Here is a 17559-nt window from a genome sequence, read left to right as displayed (position 1 = left end):
TGCAGTCATGCCGGCCACATGATTTTGGAGGTGTCTACAGACAACGCCGGCTCTTCGGCTTAGAAATGGAGATGAGCACCAACCCCCAGAGTCAGACATGACTGGACTTAACGTCAGGGGAGACCTTTGCCTTTTTCTGGGTCCTAGTCTCCAGGGCAATAGAGGCCCCTTTGCTAAACTACAAACCCCAGAATTCTGCAGAAGGCAGTCACAGCATTGAAAGTGGGCTGAAGTGGAAAAATGCTCAAGTGTGAGGAGGCCTTTGAAGGTACCCATACACACAGTGTACCTCTTCTACACTGCATAACGAATGCGGCTTGACACCGCTTGAACTGCCATGGCTCAGTGTTGTGGAATTCTGGGAGTTGGGAGTTTCACACGATTTCAGGCCCCAATATCCCAGGATTCCATAGCATAGCATAGGCCGTTAGCATAGCATAGGTAGTTAAGGTGCTGTCAAACTGCACTCATGATCCACATTGAACTTGGTAGGCGGAGACTTCCTTGTGACACCACCTAGAGCAGATTAAAGCGGAAGCGGGGAGCGGTGATTGACAGCACCTTTCACCAATCCGATTGCAGAGTGGGCGGCCGCTGCGAAATAAGAGCGGCCAATGGGCGCCTTCGGCTTCCCGTGACGTCAGTGACGAGAGAGGGAGGGCGGTGAGGCGCTCCGGTGTCACCGACGACGACTGCGGTGACGAAGAGGAGGGCCTTGGGGGAGGGAGGCAGGGGAAGCGAGCCTCAGAGGCGCCGCCGCCGCCATTTTGCGAGGCGGGCGTCGCAGGGCGAAGTGGGCCGCGCTTGGGGCGAGCCACCCTCTCCTCGCCCGCTCCCGGCGCCAGAGGGAAGCGAGGGCCAGGTGAGAGAAGGCGGAGCCGGCCTGAGGCGCCACAGGGAGGCGGGGCTTCTTGTAGCCGTTGGGAATAACGCCCTTTTTGTCGGGGTTGTGTTTCGCTGGGGCCTCAATGAAGGGAGAGAAAGGGAGCTTCGTAGTCAGGCTTGTGCCCCTTTAAGATTGAAAGACCAACGGGTTATTCATTTCTGCGCAGGGCCATCCAATGAATGCGGTTGACACCACTTCAACTATCCTGGCTCAAGGCTGAGGAACCCTGGGAGCTGTAGTTTTACTTCTGGCCTCTGCCAAAGAGGGCTGGGGCTTCACCAAACTCCAAATCCCATCGCATAGAGCAGTGGTTTTCAACCTTCCTAACCCCTCATGTTGTGGTGACCCCCAATCATAAAATTATTTTCGTTGCTACTTCAGAACTGTAATTCTGCTATTGCTATGAATCGTAATGTAAATATCTGATATGCCGGATGTATTTTCATTCATGGGACCGAATTTGGCACAAATACCCAATACGTCCAAATTTGAATACTGGTGGGGTTGCCCGGGGGAGGGGGGGGGGTTGATTTTGTCATCTGGGAGTTGTAGTTGCTGGAATTTATAAAGAACCCCTTGAACCCCACCAACGATCGAATTGGGCCAAACTTCTCACACAGAACTCCCATGATCAACAGAAAATACTGGAATGGTTTGGTGGGCATTGACCTTGAGTTTTGGAGTTGTAGTTCACCTACATCCAGAGAGCACTGCGGACTCAAAACAATGATGGATCTGGACCAAACTTGGCACGAATACTCAATATGTCCAAATGTGAACACTGGTGGAGTTGGGGGAAATGGACCTTGACATTTGGGAGTTGTAGTTGCTGGGATTTATAGTTCATCTATAATCAAAGAGCCCCTTGAACCCAACCAATAATAGAATTGGGCCAAACTTCCCACACAGAACCCCCATGATCCAACAGAAAATACTGGTCTTTGGCAACCCCTCTGACACCCTCCTTGCGACCCCCCCAGGGGTCCCGACTCCCAGGTTGAGAAACGCTGGCATGGAGCCATAGCAGCTAAACTGCTGTTAAACTGTGTTATTTCTAGAGTATAGATGCCCCTGGGTGCGCTTTCAAATTGGCAAAGATAACACAAAAACAGTTCTGAGAGAACACTGATTCTGCACAGCAAAACGGATGCAGTTTGATACTGTTCTAACTATTAGGGAATCTTGGGGTTGTTCTTTAGCCTTCTCTGTCAAAGAATCATAGAAAAATATTGATTTATTTACTATATTTATGTACAGCTCTTCTCACCCCTGGGGGACTCAAAGCGGTTCATAATGACAAAATTTAATGCATAACATACATATAAAACCAAATCATAAAATCTAAACAAGAAACATATAGCTATGCATTAAAAACAATAAAACATAAGATAAAACAATATTTAGACATAAGAATATAGAATTAAAACTACCTAATATAAACATGATCCAAGATCATAGACAGAGGTCATCCCAATCGTCGATTGCACCTATTCCATATTTATTTCTTGTATTGCATTACTTTACTGGCCAAAAGCTTGGTCCCATAACCATGTCTTTGCTTTCTTTCTGGAGGCTAGGGAGGAGGGTGCTGGTCTATAATCTCACTGGGGTGAAAGTTTCAGAGCTGAGGGGCCGCCACTGAGAAGGCCCTGTCTCTTGTCCCCATCAACTGCACTTGCGAAGCAGGAGGGACCAAGAGCAGGACCTCCCCAGAAGATCTTAATTTCCGTGGTGGTTCATAGAGGGAGATGTATTCAGACAATAGAGTTTAAAGAGACCACGCAGGCCATCTAGTCCAACCCCCTGCCATACAGGAAAAGCACAATCAAAGGGCTCCTTCTTTGGAGGCTTTTAAGCAGAGGCTGGATGACCATTTGTCAGGGTGCTTTGAATGCAATTTTCCTGCTTCTTGGCAGGGGTTTGGACTGGATGGCCCATGAGGTCTCTTCCAACTCTATGATTCTACGAAATTATTCCTGACAGATGGCCATCCAGCCTCTGTTTAAAAATTTCCAAAGAAGGAGCCTTCACCACACACCAAGGCAGAGAGTTCCACTGTTGAACAGCTCATATTGTCAGGAAGTTCTTCGTAATGTTCAGGTGGGATCCCGTTTTCTGTAATTTGAACCCATTCCTTCTAAATTAACAAGGCTGTTTTGGGCCTTTTAAGCAAACCTAGCCTCCAGGGCAGCAGAAAACAAGTCTGCTCCCTCTTCCTTATGACATCCTTTCACATATTTATACATGGCCATCATGTCTCCTCTCAACCTTCTCTCCTGCAGGCTAAACATACCCAGCTCTTTGAGATGCTCCTCATAGGGCTGGTCTCCAAATCTTTGATAATTTTAGTCACCCTCCTCTGGAAACCTTCCTGCTTGTCAATATCTCTTTTAAACTGTGGTGCCCAGAATTGGACACAGTATTCCAGGTGAGGTCTAACCAAAGCAGAATACAAAGGCACCATTACTTCCCTCGATCTAGACCAGTGATTGCCAACCCTTTTTTTGACCAGGGAGCACTCCACAAAGGATTACAAATCAGTTTTTGGTCAATTTTAGATTTGGTTTGGTTATTTGGGATGCTGATTCAGAAAATTGCATTGGATAGATCACATCAGCTCTCATATCTGATACAGAACATATGTCATCCAGTAGTCGCTATCTGCTTGCCCACAGAAAACCGTATTTAATAGTCTAGAGCTGATGTGGTCTATCCAATGCAATTTTCTGAATCAGCACCTCAAAGGATCCCAGGAACAAGCCTAAAAACAAAGACACCAGAAAAAAATTGGTTGGGCTGTGTTATTATTCACAGTAGTAATGGTGAGGCCGCGGACCATATTTTAGTTCTTGCAGACCACGGGTTGGGAACCACTGATCTAGACACCAAACTACAACTCCCAGGATGCCATAGCATTCAGCCATGGCAGTTAAAGGGCTGTCAAACTGCCTGCAATGTCTGCTTTAGGCAGTTTCCAACCTAAGGTGTCCTTAATACAAACCTATTAACATTTTCTTGGCAAGATCTATTCAGAGGCAGTTTGCTATCTTTTGATGTGACTGAGAGAATGGCCCCACCTACACTGACCATTTGTTGCATTTTCAAACTGGTATTGACGAAAATGGTTTTGCTGTACATGTGATTATATAGGAAATCCTGGAACCAGTTATAGGCCCAGATGGTGATGACACTAATCACAGATATGCATTAAGGGTTTTCTTTTGCTCACTTTTTGTGGAAGTTTGTTGTCTGGCCACTGCAGTTTGAAGCTAGCTTTGAACTGTATGAAATAATCAGTGTAGATGAGGCCAATGTGACTTGCCCAAGACCACATACTGGATTCCCCCCCCCCTCCTCAATGGATTGTCACCTTGACGTGGTGAGGGGGCTTGCGTGTTCCAATGAATCTGAGGGCACAACCATGGGAGTCACACACTCCCAGGAGTGGCCACAGGGGAGGATCCAGACCAAGAACAATACGAAGACCCAAAGACCTCAACGGCGGAGCAGGCAGAGGATAACATGGTACATGTTACAATGGCTGTGAAGGCGGAAGAAGGCTGCAACAGACTGAGAAGCCACTCTCGTTGTGTTAATCACACCACTGCTGGGACCTCAATCTGTGAAGACTGTGTGTTGACCGGCTGTTTACCGACCTCCACACATTAAAAAAAATCACGCACAGGCATCTTCCAAGAAATGGAGGACCATCATCCTCGAACTACGAGGGATCGCCTAAGAAGAAGACTGGATTTCCATGCCTAATTCAAACCCTGGTCTTGTAGTCCAATAGTCAAACCATGAGACTACACACTATCTCTGTGCCTCAAGTATATATTATCTTTACCAATTAAAAAGAACACTTCAAGCATGATTTGAAGACAATGGCAAACCCCCTTTGATGAAATATTACCAAATTCCATGGGGGTCACTATAAATTAAAGGACTTGAATACACAGTAAAGACTGTAAGTAGTAGTGGTACAAAAGAACAATGAACTGGTGCCTACCATTAAGACACAATTTTAGGTGTGTATTTCAGCACTGAGTCTAAGTGACTCTTAAAGAAATAACACTTTATGGCTGGCCTCTTGTTGGTTAGCCTCAGCTAGAATAGAACTAATTGTTATTTGCTGATAGGTGAATCATATTGGCTGAATGGGTTTCCTGTATTGAGGGCTAATAACAGGATTTGGGACATTATGACATGAATTTCATGACCATAACAGCTGTTCAGCAGTGGAACTCACTGCCTCAGAGTGTGGTGGAGGTGCCTTGTTTTGGAGGCTTTTAAACAGAAGCTGGATGATTATCTGTTGTGGGTGCTTTAATTGTGCTTTTCCTGCATGGCAAGAGTTGGACTGGATGCTGTAAGAGACCACATGGGCTGTCCATTCCAACTCCCTGCTATACAGGAAAAGTACAATCAAAACTTCCCAAAAGATGGTCATCTAGCCTCTGTTTAAAAGCTTCCATAGGAGCCTCCATCACACTCCAAGGCAGTGTTGAACAGCTCTTATAGTCAGGAAGTTCTTTCTAATGCTCAAGTGGAATCTCCTTTCCTGTAATTTAACCCATTACTCTGAGGCCTAGTCTCCAGGGCAGTAGAAAACAAGCCTGTTCCCCTTTCTTATTACATCCTTTCAAATGTTTAAACATGGCTATCATAGCTCCTTTCAACCTTCTCTTTTGCAGGCTAAACATGCCCAGCCTGTTAAGATGCTCCTCTGTCTTCAGAATATATTTTTGAGCATTAAATCTATGTTGTATTACAGCTGTCTTAAATCCAAGGGCATTAGCTGGGCCTTTTCTTTTTCTAGCTAAGCTAAGGACGTTTTTGTTACTATTTCTGCTTTGAAGACTTTTCTGATTTTTGGTGTCCCTAATGCAAACCTGTCATGGTGTTTTCTTAACAAGACTTGTTCAGAGGTGGTTTTTGATACTGCTTCCTCTGAGGCTGAGAGGGTGTGACTTGGCCAGTAGTTTGTATGGCAGTGTGATTTTGGACCATGGTTTCCTAGAGTCCTAGTCCATTCTCTAAGAAATACACCTTATTGGTTGTCAAAGGCTTACTTTAAAAAATAACAGCTTCTAGGAATATGATTATTTTTTGTATGTGAGTGAGAAAATAGCATGTATATTCATAAGCTTGTAGTCCTTCAGTTTCAAGAATGGCATGATACACTAGCAAAAAAGCTTACTACCACATTGGTAGTGGGAATAATAATGTTTTGTTTTCATACGTGATTCATTTAATCTTGGAATGCAACATAAACACTTCCTTGGTAAAGAGATTTTCTTTTTGCTATATTTGTGATTGCTTCCTACATTGAGGTTCAAAGTGCTTTAGGCCCATAAATCTTCCCAAGGGCCCTTCCAGACAGGCCCTATATCTCAGGATCTGATCTCAGGTTTTCTGTTTGTTCCAATTATCTGGCAGTGCGGAGTCATATAATCCGGTTTAAATCGGAAAACCTGGGATCAGATTCTGGGATATTGGGCCTGTCTGGAAGGGCCCTAAATCTCACAAATCTCTGAAGAGAGTTATAAACACAGTGACCAGGTGCTCAAGGTCATATAACCAGTTGGCTACAAAGTAAGACATACATTCATAGACACATGGCGCCTTTTCATGCCTAATTAATAAAATTTGGTCCTTTACAAGAGATCAAATTTTCATTATACCTTTCACCAAGTGGAAGGAGTATGTGTTGGTTTTTATGATGTTACCCCCTAAATTATGAAAGAAATAATAGTATTTCTTCTCATTTTAATCTGTCAAATTCTTTGAGAGGAACCACACAGGTTTCGTGGCTTCACTGATAATAAGTAATAGCAGAGTGCTGAAGATTTGAAATCCAGCATTAAAAAAACAACATAGATCCAGTGTGTTAGTGTGGACATTTGGAAATTGCTTCTTGTTAATTCTATGGGAAAATTACAGAAATAAGATGGAAGTTGTACATGCATGTGTGACGTCTGAAGGTTTTTAATACAGTGCATGGTTTAAAATTGTTACTGACATTGTTGTTGCTGACTAAAAAATAAAAAGTACATTGAGAAATTTAACTACAGAAAGTGAGTCTGAAAATTGCTTTGTTTTCCTTCTCATCCTGCTAGAACCCTTTCTTCTCCCTCTGTTCCCTGCAGATATTGTTTAGATCCACTCCTCATACTCTACTGGAATGGCAGGCATCCACTGAAAAGCCTGTATTGGAAGGTTTTCTGAAGCTTTTGTAGTTCACGGGTACCAATGGAGTATGAGAGAAGGTAACATTTTATTTCATGGCTCTAGCATTGAGTAAGATCCATCTTATTCTGGGTAGCACGTGATGCTATTGTTGTTCTCAGGATTATCTAGGCCTTGCCACCAAGCAGGGAGATGGTGGGATAAGTTCAGTACTACTGTATTTCTTGAATTCTAAGACACATCCCCCTATAAACATATCTGAAAACAGGGTGACCTTAGAATTGCATGTGCTTTTTAAAAGCTTTTTTTTTTTGCTTCTTACAATAAATGGCATCTTAGAATTGAAGAAATATGATCATTCCAGGGGCTGTTCAGTTTTGTTGGAAATTACCGTATATACTCGAGTATAAGATGAGTTTTTAGCACATTTTTATGTTGAAAAAGACCCCTCGGCTTATACTTGTGTGAGGTTCCTGGCAGGAAGGCATGGGGCTTCTATTAGCTGCGTGCCTCCTCTCCTTTCAGCACAGCAACCCAGCTGGGTCTTTGTGCCAATAGAGGAGGAGAGGAAGGTGCGCATCATCTTCTTTTGGCACAACAACCCACCTGGGTTGCTGTGCTGAGAGTGGGGAGAAGAAGGTGTGTGGCTCATCAGCCACTCACGTTCCCGCCGGCTGTGCCTGGCCTCTCCTCTCGGCACAGCAACCCAGCTGGGTTGTTGTTCCGAGAGGAGAGGAGAAGCTGCATGCCTTCCTCTTCTTCCCTCTCAGCACAGCGACCCAATTATGCCTCAATTAATGTAATTTTGTTGGTATCTATTTTATTTTAAAATTTACCGGTAGCTACTGCATTTTCCACCCTCGGCTTATACTTGAGTCAGTAAGTTTTCCCAGTTTTTTCTGGTAAAATTACGTGCCTCGGCTTATATTCGGGTTGGCTTATACTCGAGTATATACGGGTAAGTTGACATCTCAATTAGGGGCAGTCTTTCATCAATCACTGCTTGCTTTCATTTTGCTTTGGGGCACAGTAGTGAGTTAGAGTGACGGAATGAAATATTAGCACAACATGAGGGTTCACAATGCTTCCTATTTCTACAGTAAGGAACAGTAAGAAGCTGCTGGATGCTGGCAGCATCTTTTTCTGCTAGGGCATTATTGTTAGAGTGCTTAATTACATTGTCATAGCTACAACAATCCATCTTTTATGTCACTAGTACAACAAAGGGAAATAATGTTCCAAATACTTTTGGTTTTCAGGAGCCAGCTCTCATATTAGGAACCAAAATCATCATCATTATTAAAATCAGCCAACTGCACTCCAGATTGGATTCCATAGTCATGATCAAAGCATGCTTATTTCTGATTTGATTTAAAGCAGAAAGGCAGAGTAACATGACAATCTATATATTAGCAAAAGTATGAATTAAGTTTAGGAGCTGTACTCATTTTTAAAGAGAACTGGGACAAATAATAGTGGATCAGTAGATCACGTTTTGGAAATTTGAATTGTATCTAAGTATCAGGCTTTGATGTTCTTATTTTTGCTGCAATCTGCATTGGACTTGGAGACAGTTCACTACAGCATGCAAACTATTTGGATGGAAAGGAAACACATCCTTGGCTTCAGTCAGATAGCTTTGATATACACACAATGTTATTGTGGCAATGTGAGAAAACTGGTGTACTCCTGCAGATGTGTCTTAATCAGCCCACAAATGTAGTGAGGGTTCTACATTACTCCCCAATCCTTAAATATCAGGTGTTAACTTTAATATTTTTATTCATCTCCACCCTGTTGTGAAAGTGTTTTTGACCACAGCCAGAGTGGTTTTACCTTTGCTGACCTCAGCTTGGGGAGGTGGAACTGGTGACCTTCCATGTGTTGTTTTTGTATATTTCTCCTTACATCTGACCATGGCTTATGCTTTTTGAGGCTGATGATGGTTTGGTCGCAGGTTCCTCACCCCAGCTTTACCACAGCCTCAGAAAAAGTCCTTCATATTTGCTTCATGTGAGTAGATAGCAAAGGAAGATGCCAGTGAATTTGACTGGTTTATGATCAGTCATGTCATATCTTACCTATATTTATCATTAATGATGCAAGATGCCCTTATGAAAGTATTAGAGAAACATTTTTCTCTTTTTATCTGTGTCTCAAAAGTAGTCCTCACTAAAAATAAATTTCAATTTATATTTTCTTAGAGGTGGTCGGGGGGACCGGACAGGTCGGTATGGTGCTGTAGACCAAACCCAGGATGAGGGCTCAGAAGGCCGGAACCAGAGGGACCACGACTACAGAGATATGGATTATCGATCCTACCTGCGAGATTTCAACAATCAGGAATCTAATAATGATTATGATGATTCCTCTGAGGAACACAGTGTGGAGGTAGGTTGAAGTGGGATGGTGGGGTGTTCTTGTGTTTTTTTTTCTGAAGTTCTGTCTCCTTAGGGGAAGATTTTTACTGATAGCGTTTTTCAGCAGTGAACAGCTGGCATAACAAGAAATGAGATTTAGCTCCCAGATTTTATGCTACCAGTTGCACCTCCCCCCCCCCCCCCCCAATTTTGTGGTGTGAGAAATTCCCTTGGAGCAGATGCATGTAACATCTGGCTCCCTAGATTGCTGTGTCTATGATCAACGCTATGCTGGCTAGGGCTGATGAGAATTGTAAGCAAGCATCTGGAAGCCAACAATTACCTACACTGGCTTAGACATGCTTTGAGACTTTGTTCTTAGAAACTCCCAAGGAAATAATGTGCTGCTTATGTCCGATTATGAAAGATTACTACAGGCTGCATGGAGACTTCATAGAGAGAGAAAATGTGTTAGCCTTTGGAGAGTCATTAGAAGTGGACTTCTGAAGAAATCTTTGCTATTACTATGATTTTGTGTGTATTTGGAGTAGAACTTGTCCTAGTACCAGTACCATGTGGAAGTTACTGTATTTACTTGAATTTAATGCTCACCTTTTTTGGCTAAATTACCTTCCCAAAATTAGGATTTGCATTAGATTTACGTAATACTTCAGGAGCTGCACCTGGAGCTCCTCTTTGAGGGACGTCATCTCTAATTTAATTGCCATGGTTCAATGCTATGCAATGCTGGGATTTGTAGTTTAGTGAGGCATCAGCATTCTTTGGTAGCCCCCATGATCCCAAACTACAGGCCCCATGACTCCAGAGCATTGAGCCAAGACAGTTAAAATGAATTCATTCTACAGCACAGATGCACTCCAAAATTTCTTTTTCCATTGCTAAAAGCTTTGGTGTTATTCCTCTTTTGTTTTTAAAGAGAGAATTATAAGCATGTAGCCACTAATGCGTACCTTTTTTGGTCAAATGACAAAGAGTGCACTTTTTGCCTCTTCTCCTTACATTCACCATCATCTTTTTTTGTTTTTTGTTTTGGGGTTTTGAAAATTGTTGTGTGCATTAGATGGTACATTAGACTCTAGTAAATACGGGTATATGGATATCATGATCTTTAGTATGAAATCACTGTGTCTTAGACTGCAGGACTGACTGTCCATTGAGGTCTATCTTGCTTCTCTACACCCTGCCTATTCTGTGCTTTTGTTAATTAGGATTCCTATGAGGCTTCCTCGGGATCTGAAACGCAACGTAGAAAACGGGATAGCCCCAGTGAGCACCCAGGATTTCTCGGTGATGGCGACTACCGGGACCAGGACTACCGAACTGAGCAAGAGGAGGAAGAGCAGAAGGCTAGCAGCATCATTATGCTAAGAATGCTGCCTCAATCTGCTACTGAGAATGATGTATGTTCAGGACTTCAGCTTATTGAGTCTTTGCAATAACTCACTGCCATTGCCCACTTGTTTTAATGCTCCCCTCGCATTTGTGTTGTTGACATCCTCTTTGCCTCTGCAGATCCGGGGGCAACTGCAGGCACATGGGTTCCAGCCTCGGGAGGTGCGGCTGATGCGGAATAAAGCCTCAGGTGAGCTCTTGTTCACAGTTCTAACTTATTCCTTGTTTTGGTATGGCTGTAGTATTTCAGCTAGTACGCGGCACATTCCAAAATGCAGTGTGGTATATTAGGTGTGCATGTACATGGAACAGATATTGCCCTGTGGCATTAAAGATTTATTTGTGGTGTCTGCTGTATCCATTCCCTGTAGCATTTTGTATCAATTAGCCTTTAAAATGATAGTAGTGGATTCATAAGTAACCCCAGAGTGCGTTTGTATTTTGACTTTATAAGCATCTCTTAATCTTGGGTGTCAGTAGTTCCTCTGCTGTGTGATTGGCTGGGAAAAGTAGCAGGAAACGGGTGTAATCTTGCATCCCATTCTTTTCCAAGTCCGAATTCTTCATAAGTGTGAGACTACTGGGGCTCTAACTGTTTATCTCTTTCTATATGAATACCAATTCTTTGGTTTCTTCTTTTCTTGCTCAACCTCTTTGGGGTCAGAAACAAAATGCAGAGATGAAAAATGAAAACAACTTCTAGATCTGTACTGTGTTTTACACTTGTTCATATTTGATCAGATTTATTTATTTGTGGGAAATCTTTCTTTGATGTTTGTATCCTAAGTTGGGTTCTATTTTAAGCATGTGGTACTAATGGAACAGATACCAGTGCAGGTTACACAGCTATTCAATCATCTTGTTGAATGCAACCCTTCAGGATCATGTAGTCCACCAGGGACTTCTGAGATTCCCAGGGTTGTTTCTCAATTGTTTGTGGGGTGGGAGAGATCGAGGATTGTCCAGCATTTGTCTGGCCACACTATTTTATTGGTAAACTTGTTTGGTGTGGTGAACCATACATTATGATGGGCTATACCAGGAAATCAGGCTGCCAGCTAATGGGGGTGGCTCTGGAAAATGCAATGTTGGCAAGAGACCCCTTTAGTATGCTCTATGGAGACACTGTTAGATTGTGCCTGGTGTGTAGCTGAGAACTTTTAGGGGGAAATATTAAACTAAGCAGGTAGGTTTGTTCCTTCTTACATATCACATACATACACCTCCTACCCATGAGTAGGTCTGTGTACCTCTTCCTTTTTCTTTTCATTTTTAAAAAGCAAGGTGTGTATGTCACTACAGTCCTCTGTATCTGCTCTGTGTTGTACCAGGTCTGAGAAGGGCTGCCAGATGCTACTTGATGGAGGGTACAGAAAGGCACCCTGCTCCCATAGGCAGCCAAAGGCTGAGAAAACAAACAAAAATTGTAGAACAATTCTGTTATAATAAATCCACTTTTTCTTGGACAGGGCACTGTAGACCTTGAGAATAAAACAGCCCTGAAATGTTTTTGAGCGTAGTCCTTAGCAGACTACTTTTGCCTGTTTATATTTCATCTCTTTTAAAGATAATGTTGACCACATTAGAATGACAATCCAGTTTATATATTTTTCAATATTAGTCTTATATCCTTTATTTCCAAGGAACAGACTAGTTAGCCACTATATATTATCTGGCTGAATTAAGTGCTCCTTCTTTTAGTTTATTTCGACTTTCTTCCAGTCTAGGCCCATGGTGTTACATGGCTTGTGTTTGGGTTTATGGCAGGCAAAACTTCTTTATTTCACTTTCATTTACTATATCTTTGAGGAAAATCACTATTATTTTGGTTGGTGCAGTGAGGCTAAGAAAACAGCTCACACAAAGACATCCAGTGGATTGGCAGGGATCTGAACTCCAATCCAGATTGGACGGACATGCAGCTTTGTGTCTCTTGAAGACATCAAAGTTGTTAGGTCCTCTGCTTGGGAGTGCTTTGTTTTAGTATTTGTCCCTAAATTAAGCAGATGTTTCAGCTTGCAGGTTGATTACTAAGAAGGAACTCCCTGCATAGAGGTTTTGAAATAGCTATTGCTTACACTATGACAACGGATGTGCTAGATAGATAACAGAAAACATTAGTGCTATCAGAAGTGTTCAGGACAGATCTGCTTGGAGCCATCATTAGTCATCAGATATTTAAGTTGACCGATAAAGACACTGAATTGAGACTACATGGCTCTGTTCCTAGCTCTGGGACAGAATGAGCATCTTGAGTTTGAAGTAGCAGCAAGTGGCAAAACAGTTTCTAGTTCACAAGAATGATCAGAAGAGCAAGTGCTTCCCTTTTTGCAACCAGCCTCTGAGTCTGCACAACCCCACTTTGACAGAAGGGTGCCCTTTCTGTGCCTTTCCACCCTCCCCTGTTTTCTCCCCTTCCCCCTTGCACCCTGCCCTCGCCCCATTTGGTACAGCGACAGGGGTGCGTGATGTTGGCTGGATCTGTTGACTAACACACTGCGTCTGTATCTGAATGCTGTCCTCCAGGTCAGAGCCGGGGCTTCGCCTTCGTCGAGTTTAATCACTTGCAGGACGCTACACGATGGATGGAAGCCAATCAGGTTGCTTTGCTGCACTTGAAACCCACAAGTACTCCTACTGTTAATGACCAATCCAAACAGCTGGTTCATATGGCAGTCCCCAGCGGGAATCACTGAAAAGGGATGGGGAAGGAGGAGTTAGGTCTAAAAATCAGATGTCTTGCACTATCTCTAGTCCCAGGATTTAAAAACAAAGTGGTGGGATCTGGGAGGTAGATTTGGACTTAGAGATGTCAGAACTTAATAAGTATTATTAGTAGCCCAGGCAGTCAGTGGGTTAGCAGCTGAATATGATTTCTTTCTTGGGGAGAAGAATAGGTTCTAGCTTATTGAGAAGGGAAACAAAGCAACTAGGTTTAATAGATAGTAGTTGGGGTTGGGGGAATTCCTGGCAGTAGCAAATGAGGGTTTGAGAAGCCAAGAATCCTATGTGTTCCTTCTCATGCTCTGGAAATATGCTTGATCCTCAGTATGACACAGGCTTCAGCAGGCCAAGAATTTAGGGTTTAGAATTCAGTTAAATAGATGTGAAAGCTGACTGATTTTTTCCATAGTTTGCCAGAGACTGCCATGATGGGGGTGTCGGTTCTCTTATAATGTGGCCAGGGATTTAGGATGGAAAGTCTCCCAGGACACTTTTTCTCCTTCCTCTCAAGGCTCGTTGTTGACAGCCCATCTACACAAGACCCTGTGTTCTCTCCAGTATAATAAGAGGTGTGAATGGCTATGAGCCAAGCTGTGAGATCCTAAACTTATTCTGATCATAGTTCCAAGCTGTAGTGTTGCTTCAGAATAGCCAGAAAGTAACCGTAAATAGTTACTAGTCCAAACTGTTTGGGTTTTGCAGTGTTCATGCAGTCACGGCAGTAGCCTCTGCCATCTTTTCCTCCTCTTATATTCTTGTGTTGGCAGTGTAACCAGGCCATGTGTGCGCATCCCCAGTGGGAGCTGACACATGTAGCCTTGGCATGGTTGAGATGATGCACCTTGCTCCGGATGCAGGAAGGCTAACAAGCAGGTGTGGGTTAGATACTCCTTTTGAGCACAGTCAGTATAAGTGTGTGTGAAAGTGGCAATGTCTCATTACTGTAGCATGGCAGGGAGCCAGATGGGGTTCTTGCATCTGTCAGCAAGATTCTAGCCTTTGAGACCTTGACTTAGCAACTCTTAACAAATGTATTTGGAAAGCAGTCTGGTTTAGTTCTTACGGAACATATGCCCTGGTAATCATGGACTGCCCTCTCCGGGTCTGCTGCTGAGCATAGCCATCTTGTTAGAGACAACTTCAGATATATACCATTCCTTGGTAAATCACAGTTTGGGTTGTATCTGGGGAGAATAGAGTAGTAAATCAAGTACTGAACATGAAAAGGGGGGTATATGTAGTTTAAAAGGTCATTATAAATCTCCCAAATGTTTCTACCTCATGAATGGACTTGCAACCAGCACATTGGGTGTTCTTCCCAACATGCCCTTCAATGGAAGTGGATATAAGCATAGCAGTGATCTCTACAAAGTGTGGGAATGCTGTGTTTCTAAAGAAAGGTGCCCATTGTGGTTTTGGGTTGGGAGAAAGTAGTGATTCATGCTTCCAGCTTGCAGGACAGAAAGTGAAAAGATCATTCTAGAGGCATAGAGGTATTGTATGATGGTGTCTTGGAGCACGGCTGCACTTTCTCTGTCTGTTTCTCCTTCCATTTTTCTCTCTGTCTCTCTCTGACACACTCTCCCTCCATCACAGCAGCCGGATGTCCCGGTGAATTGGGTAGAGACAGGTGCCTCTGTCGGCCAGATTAGGTGTGCGCTAGCCAAGTAGCCAAGCTCCAAATCTCTCTCGGCCTATGCTCCCTTCCCTCCCTCACCCTCATCCATTCAGCTGAAGGGTTTGAACCTCTCCTTCTTTCTGCTGCGGCAGTGACGGGCACCGTCTTTCACCCACTGCTCCAGGATCTCATTGCTCTGTTTTTCTCCCTGCAGCATTCTCTCACTATCCTTGGCCAGAAGGTGTCCATGCACTACAGTGACCCTAAGCCCAAGATCAATGAAGACTGGCTCTGCAGTAAGGTACCTGCTTTGAGATCAGTCAAGAGAGGGAGGGCCTCTGTGTGGTAGACTCGGAAGTGGACCTGGGATGGTGTGTGAGCAGATTGTGCCACTTGGGAAGGCTGAGAAAAATATCTGCTACAGAAGAGTGGCTTCTTCCAGATGCAGGAGCCAGCTAGGAAATGGGCAGTATGTTTTTGTAAATTCAAATTCAACATGAAGAAAGCTCTAGTTTTATGGTCAGAACCAACCTTGGCAAACTAAATCAATTTCCTTTATTTTGAATAGTTCTGCTTCCTAGAGTAGGGTTTAGGGTGTTTCTGCAATGTGTTCTGGAGACTGAAAGGACATGAGGTAGTATTGGTAGTAAGAGCTGCAGCTATGGCATACTAGACATGACAAGCAGACACACTTCCAAGAATATGCCGTTTTTTTATTTCCAACCTTAGTGGTGGAAAAACTCAGTGAAGATGTGCAATTGAGCTACTTTGTGTCAAAAATTGTATACAGTGTCATGTGTAAAGGCCTCTTAACATGTAAGATATTTTTGTTTTCTTAATAGTGTGGAGTACAGAACTTCAAGCGCAGAGAGAAGTGCTTCAAGTGTGGCGTTCCCCGATCTGGTACGTGTGGACATCCTGCTTCTGTTCAATTCACTCGATGCCTATAGCATTCTTTTTGATTATTTTTCTCTTATATGACATCACTGCATCACTCAACAGAAGCTGAGCAGAAGCTACCTCCTGGTAGTCGTTTGGACCAACTGGTGGCTCTCTCAGGGCGTGAACTCAGTCAAGGCCTCCTGCCTCTCCCACAGCCATACCAGGTGTCAGCAGCCCTCTCTACTCAGCCTGTGGCCCAGATGTCTGAACCGTGTGCAGAGAACGCTAATGATAGTGAGTATGACATTTGAGTAAAGGGGCAACTTCCATTGGATGGATACAATCGGGCCTGTTCATTTTTGTTTTCACAGTTAAAAATGTAAATCCCATTTTGAGGGTGCTGAAAATAGACTTTCAGGGAGGGGAAAACTCTGTAATGACTCAATTATTTTTAAACTATGCTAAGAAGTAATGTGAATGTAAATATAATGTGGCAATCCTATTTTGCTGTGGAAAAGAATACAGCTGATTTAATTAGATTTTGTTTTTATTCCTATGTGTTTGTATTTCGGTGTGTGCCTCCCAGCTCTGGGGAATAAAGTCTGGCAAGTTCAAGTGATAAATACGCAAAAAAGAGTATGCAAAGGGAAGTGGGTATCCCCTGTGTGGGATTTGAAATCTTGAGCTGAAGATATTCTCTGAAATACAGTGACCACAAAATCTATAAAATTCTCCCAGGTTCTAAAAGTGTGTTCTAGAGTTGTAAACCTGTCCTCATAGAAAGCTAGAATAGACTCTTTTTTCGTATTATATAGTGCACCAGTAGGATACTTTTCCCAATCCATGCATTGGCGCTCATTGTCCATGTGCCTCCCCTCTTTTTATTTAAACTAGCAGAACTGTGCCGTTTTGAAACTTGAGTTGTTCTAATGAGACTCCTTTTATGCCTTCTTTATTGAGCGATGTTGAAGTTATGCAGTAACCACTTTTGGGTTTTCTGAATATGCAATCACTGTACCTTCAGACAAGTTTACAACTGCAAGGGTTTTTTCCTTTTTCATCTTGCCTTCGCTGAACCTCCCATCCCCAACTGGGAAAATTAAAAACCCACAGCCAAGTGCTGGAATAGAAGTAAAGCCAATGCCTCATTTCTCAGTCAGTGAGTTGGAGGTACTAGTAGTAGAACAGCCAGCAAATAGCTGGTCACACAGACTTTAAAAGTTGCTTGAAGATCATCATAGCTTTTATGAATCTCTTTTTGTCTGGATTTTTCTTCCTTTGTCTAGCAGAAAGCTGATGATAATTTTTCAGGTTTTGTCTGAAACACTGAGGGCCAGAACTTGATCTTTTTTTAAAAAATCAATAAAAATAAAAAATTCTATAGATCCTGTACATGCAATAGGGCACTGTTATTTCTGCAGCTTCCTAAACCCAGTTGTATCAAAGTGTTGAGGTGCCTTGAAAGTGGTAAAAATACTAATTACCAC

General features: G+C 43.0%; 1 protein-coding gene across 5 annotated transcripts in view; it reads left to right on the top strand.

Moving 5' to 3' along the window:
- Positions 1–679: 679 nt before the first annotated feature.
- The window catches only part of rbm10 (RNA binding motif protein 10), a 27031-nt gene continuing 10151 nt past the window's right edge, over positions 680–17559 (top strand). For 2 of the 5 annotated variants that reach the window (XM_062971675.1, XM_008103563.3), the window contains exons 1-9: positions 680–862; positions 7036–7155; positions 9280–9466; positions 10665–10856; positions 10969–11038; positions 13375–13448; positions 15405–15491; positions 16033–16093; positions 16193–16366. In XM_062971675.1, the coding sequence (XP_062827745.1) occupies positions 7139–7155; positions 9280–9466; positions 10665–10856; positions 10969–11038; positions 13375–13448; positions 15405–15491; positions 16033–16093; positions 16193–16366 (862 nt within the window). In that variant the 5' untranslated portion in view covers positions 680–862; positions 7036–7138. The remainder of the gene's footprint in view (positions 863–7035; positions 7156–9279; positions 9467–10664; positions 10857–10968; positions 11039–13374; positions 13449–15404; positions 15492–16032; positions 16094–16192; positions 16367–17559) is intronic. The other 3 variants (XM_008103564.3, XM_003216707.4, XM_008103562.3) reach the window with 2 other exon arrangements.

The sequence above is a fragment of the Anolis carolinensis genome, chromosome 2, assembly GCF_035594765.1.
Source record: "Anolis carolinensis isolate JA03-04 chromosome 2, rAnoCar3.1.pri, whole genome shotgun sequence".
In the NCBI taxonomy this organism is placed as follows: domain Eukaryota; kingdom Metazoa; phylum Chordata; class Lepidosauria; order Squamata; family Dactyloidae; genus Anolis; species Anolis carolinensis.
This window is presented reverse-complemented; position numbering and strand designations above follow the sequence as displayed.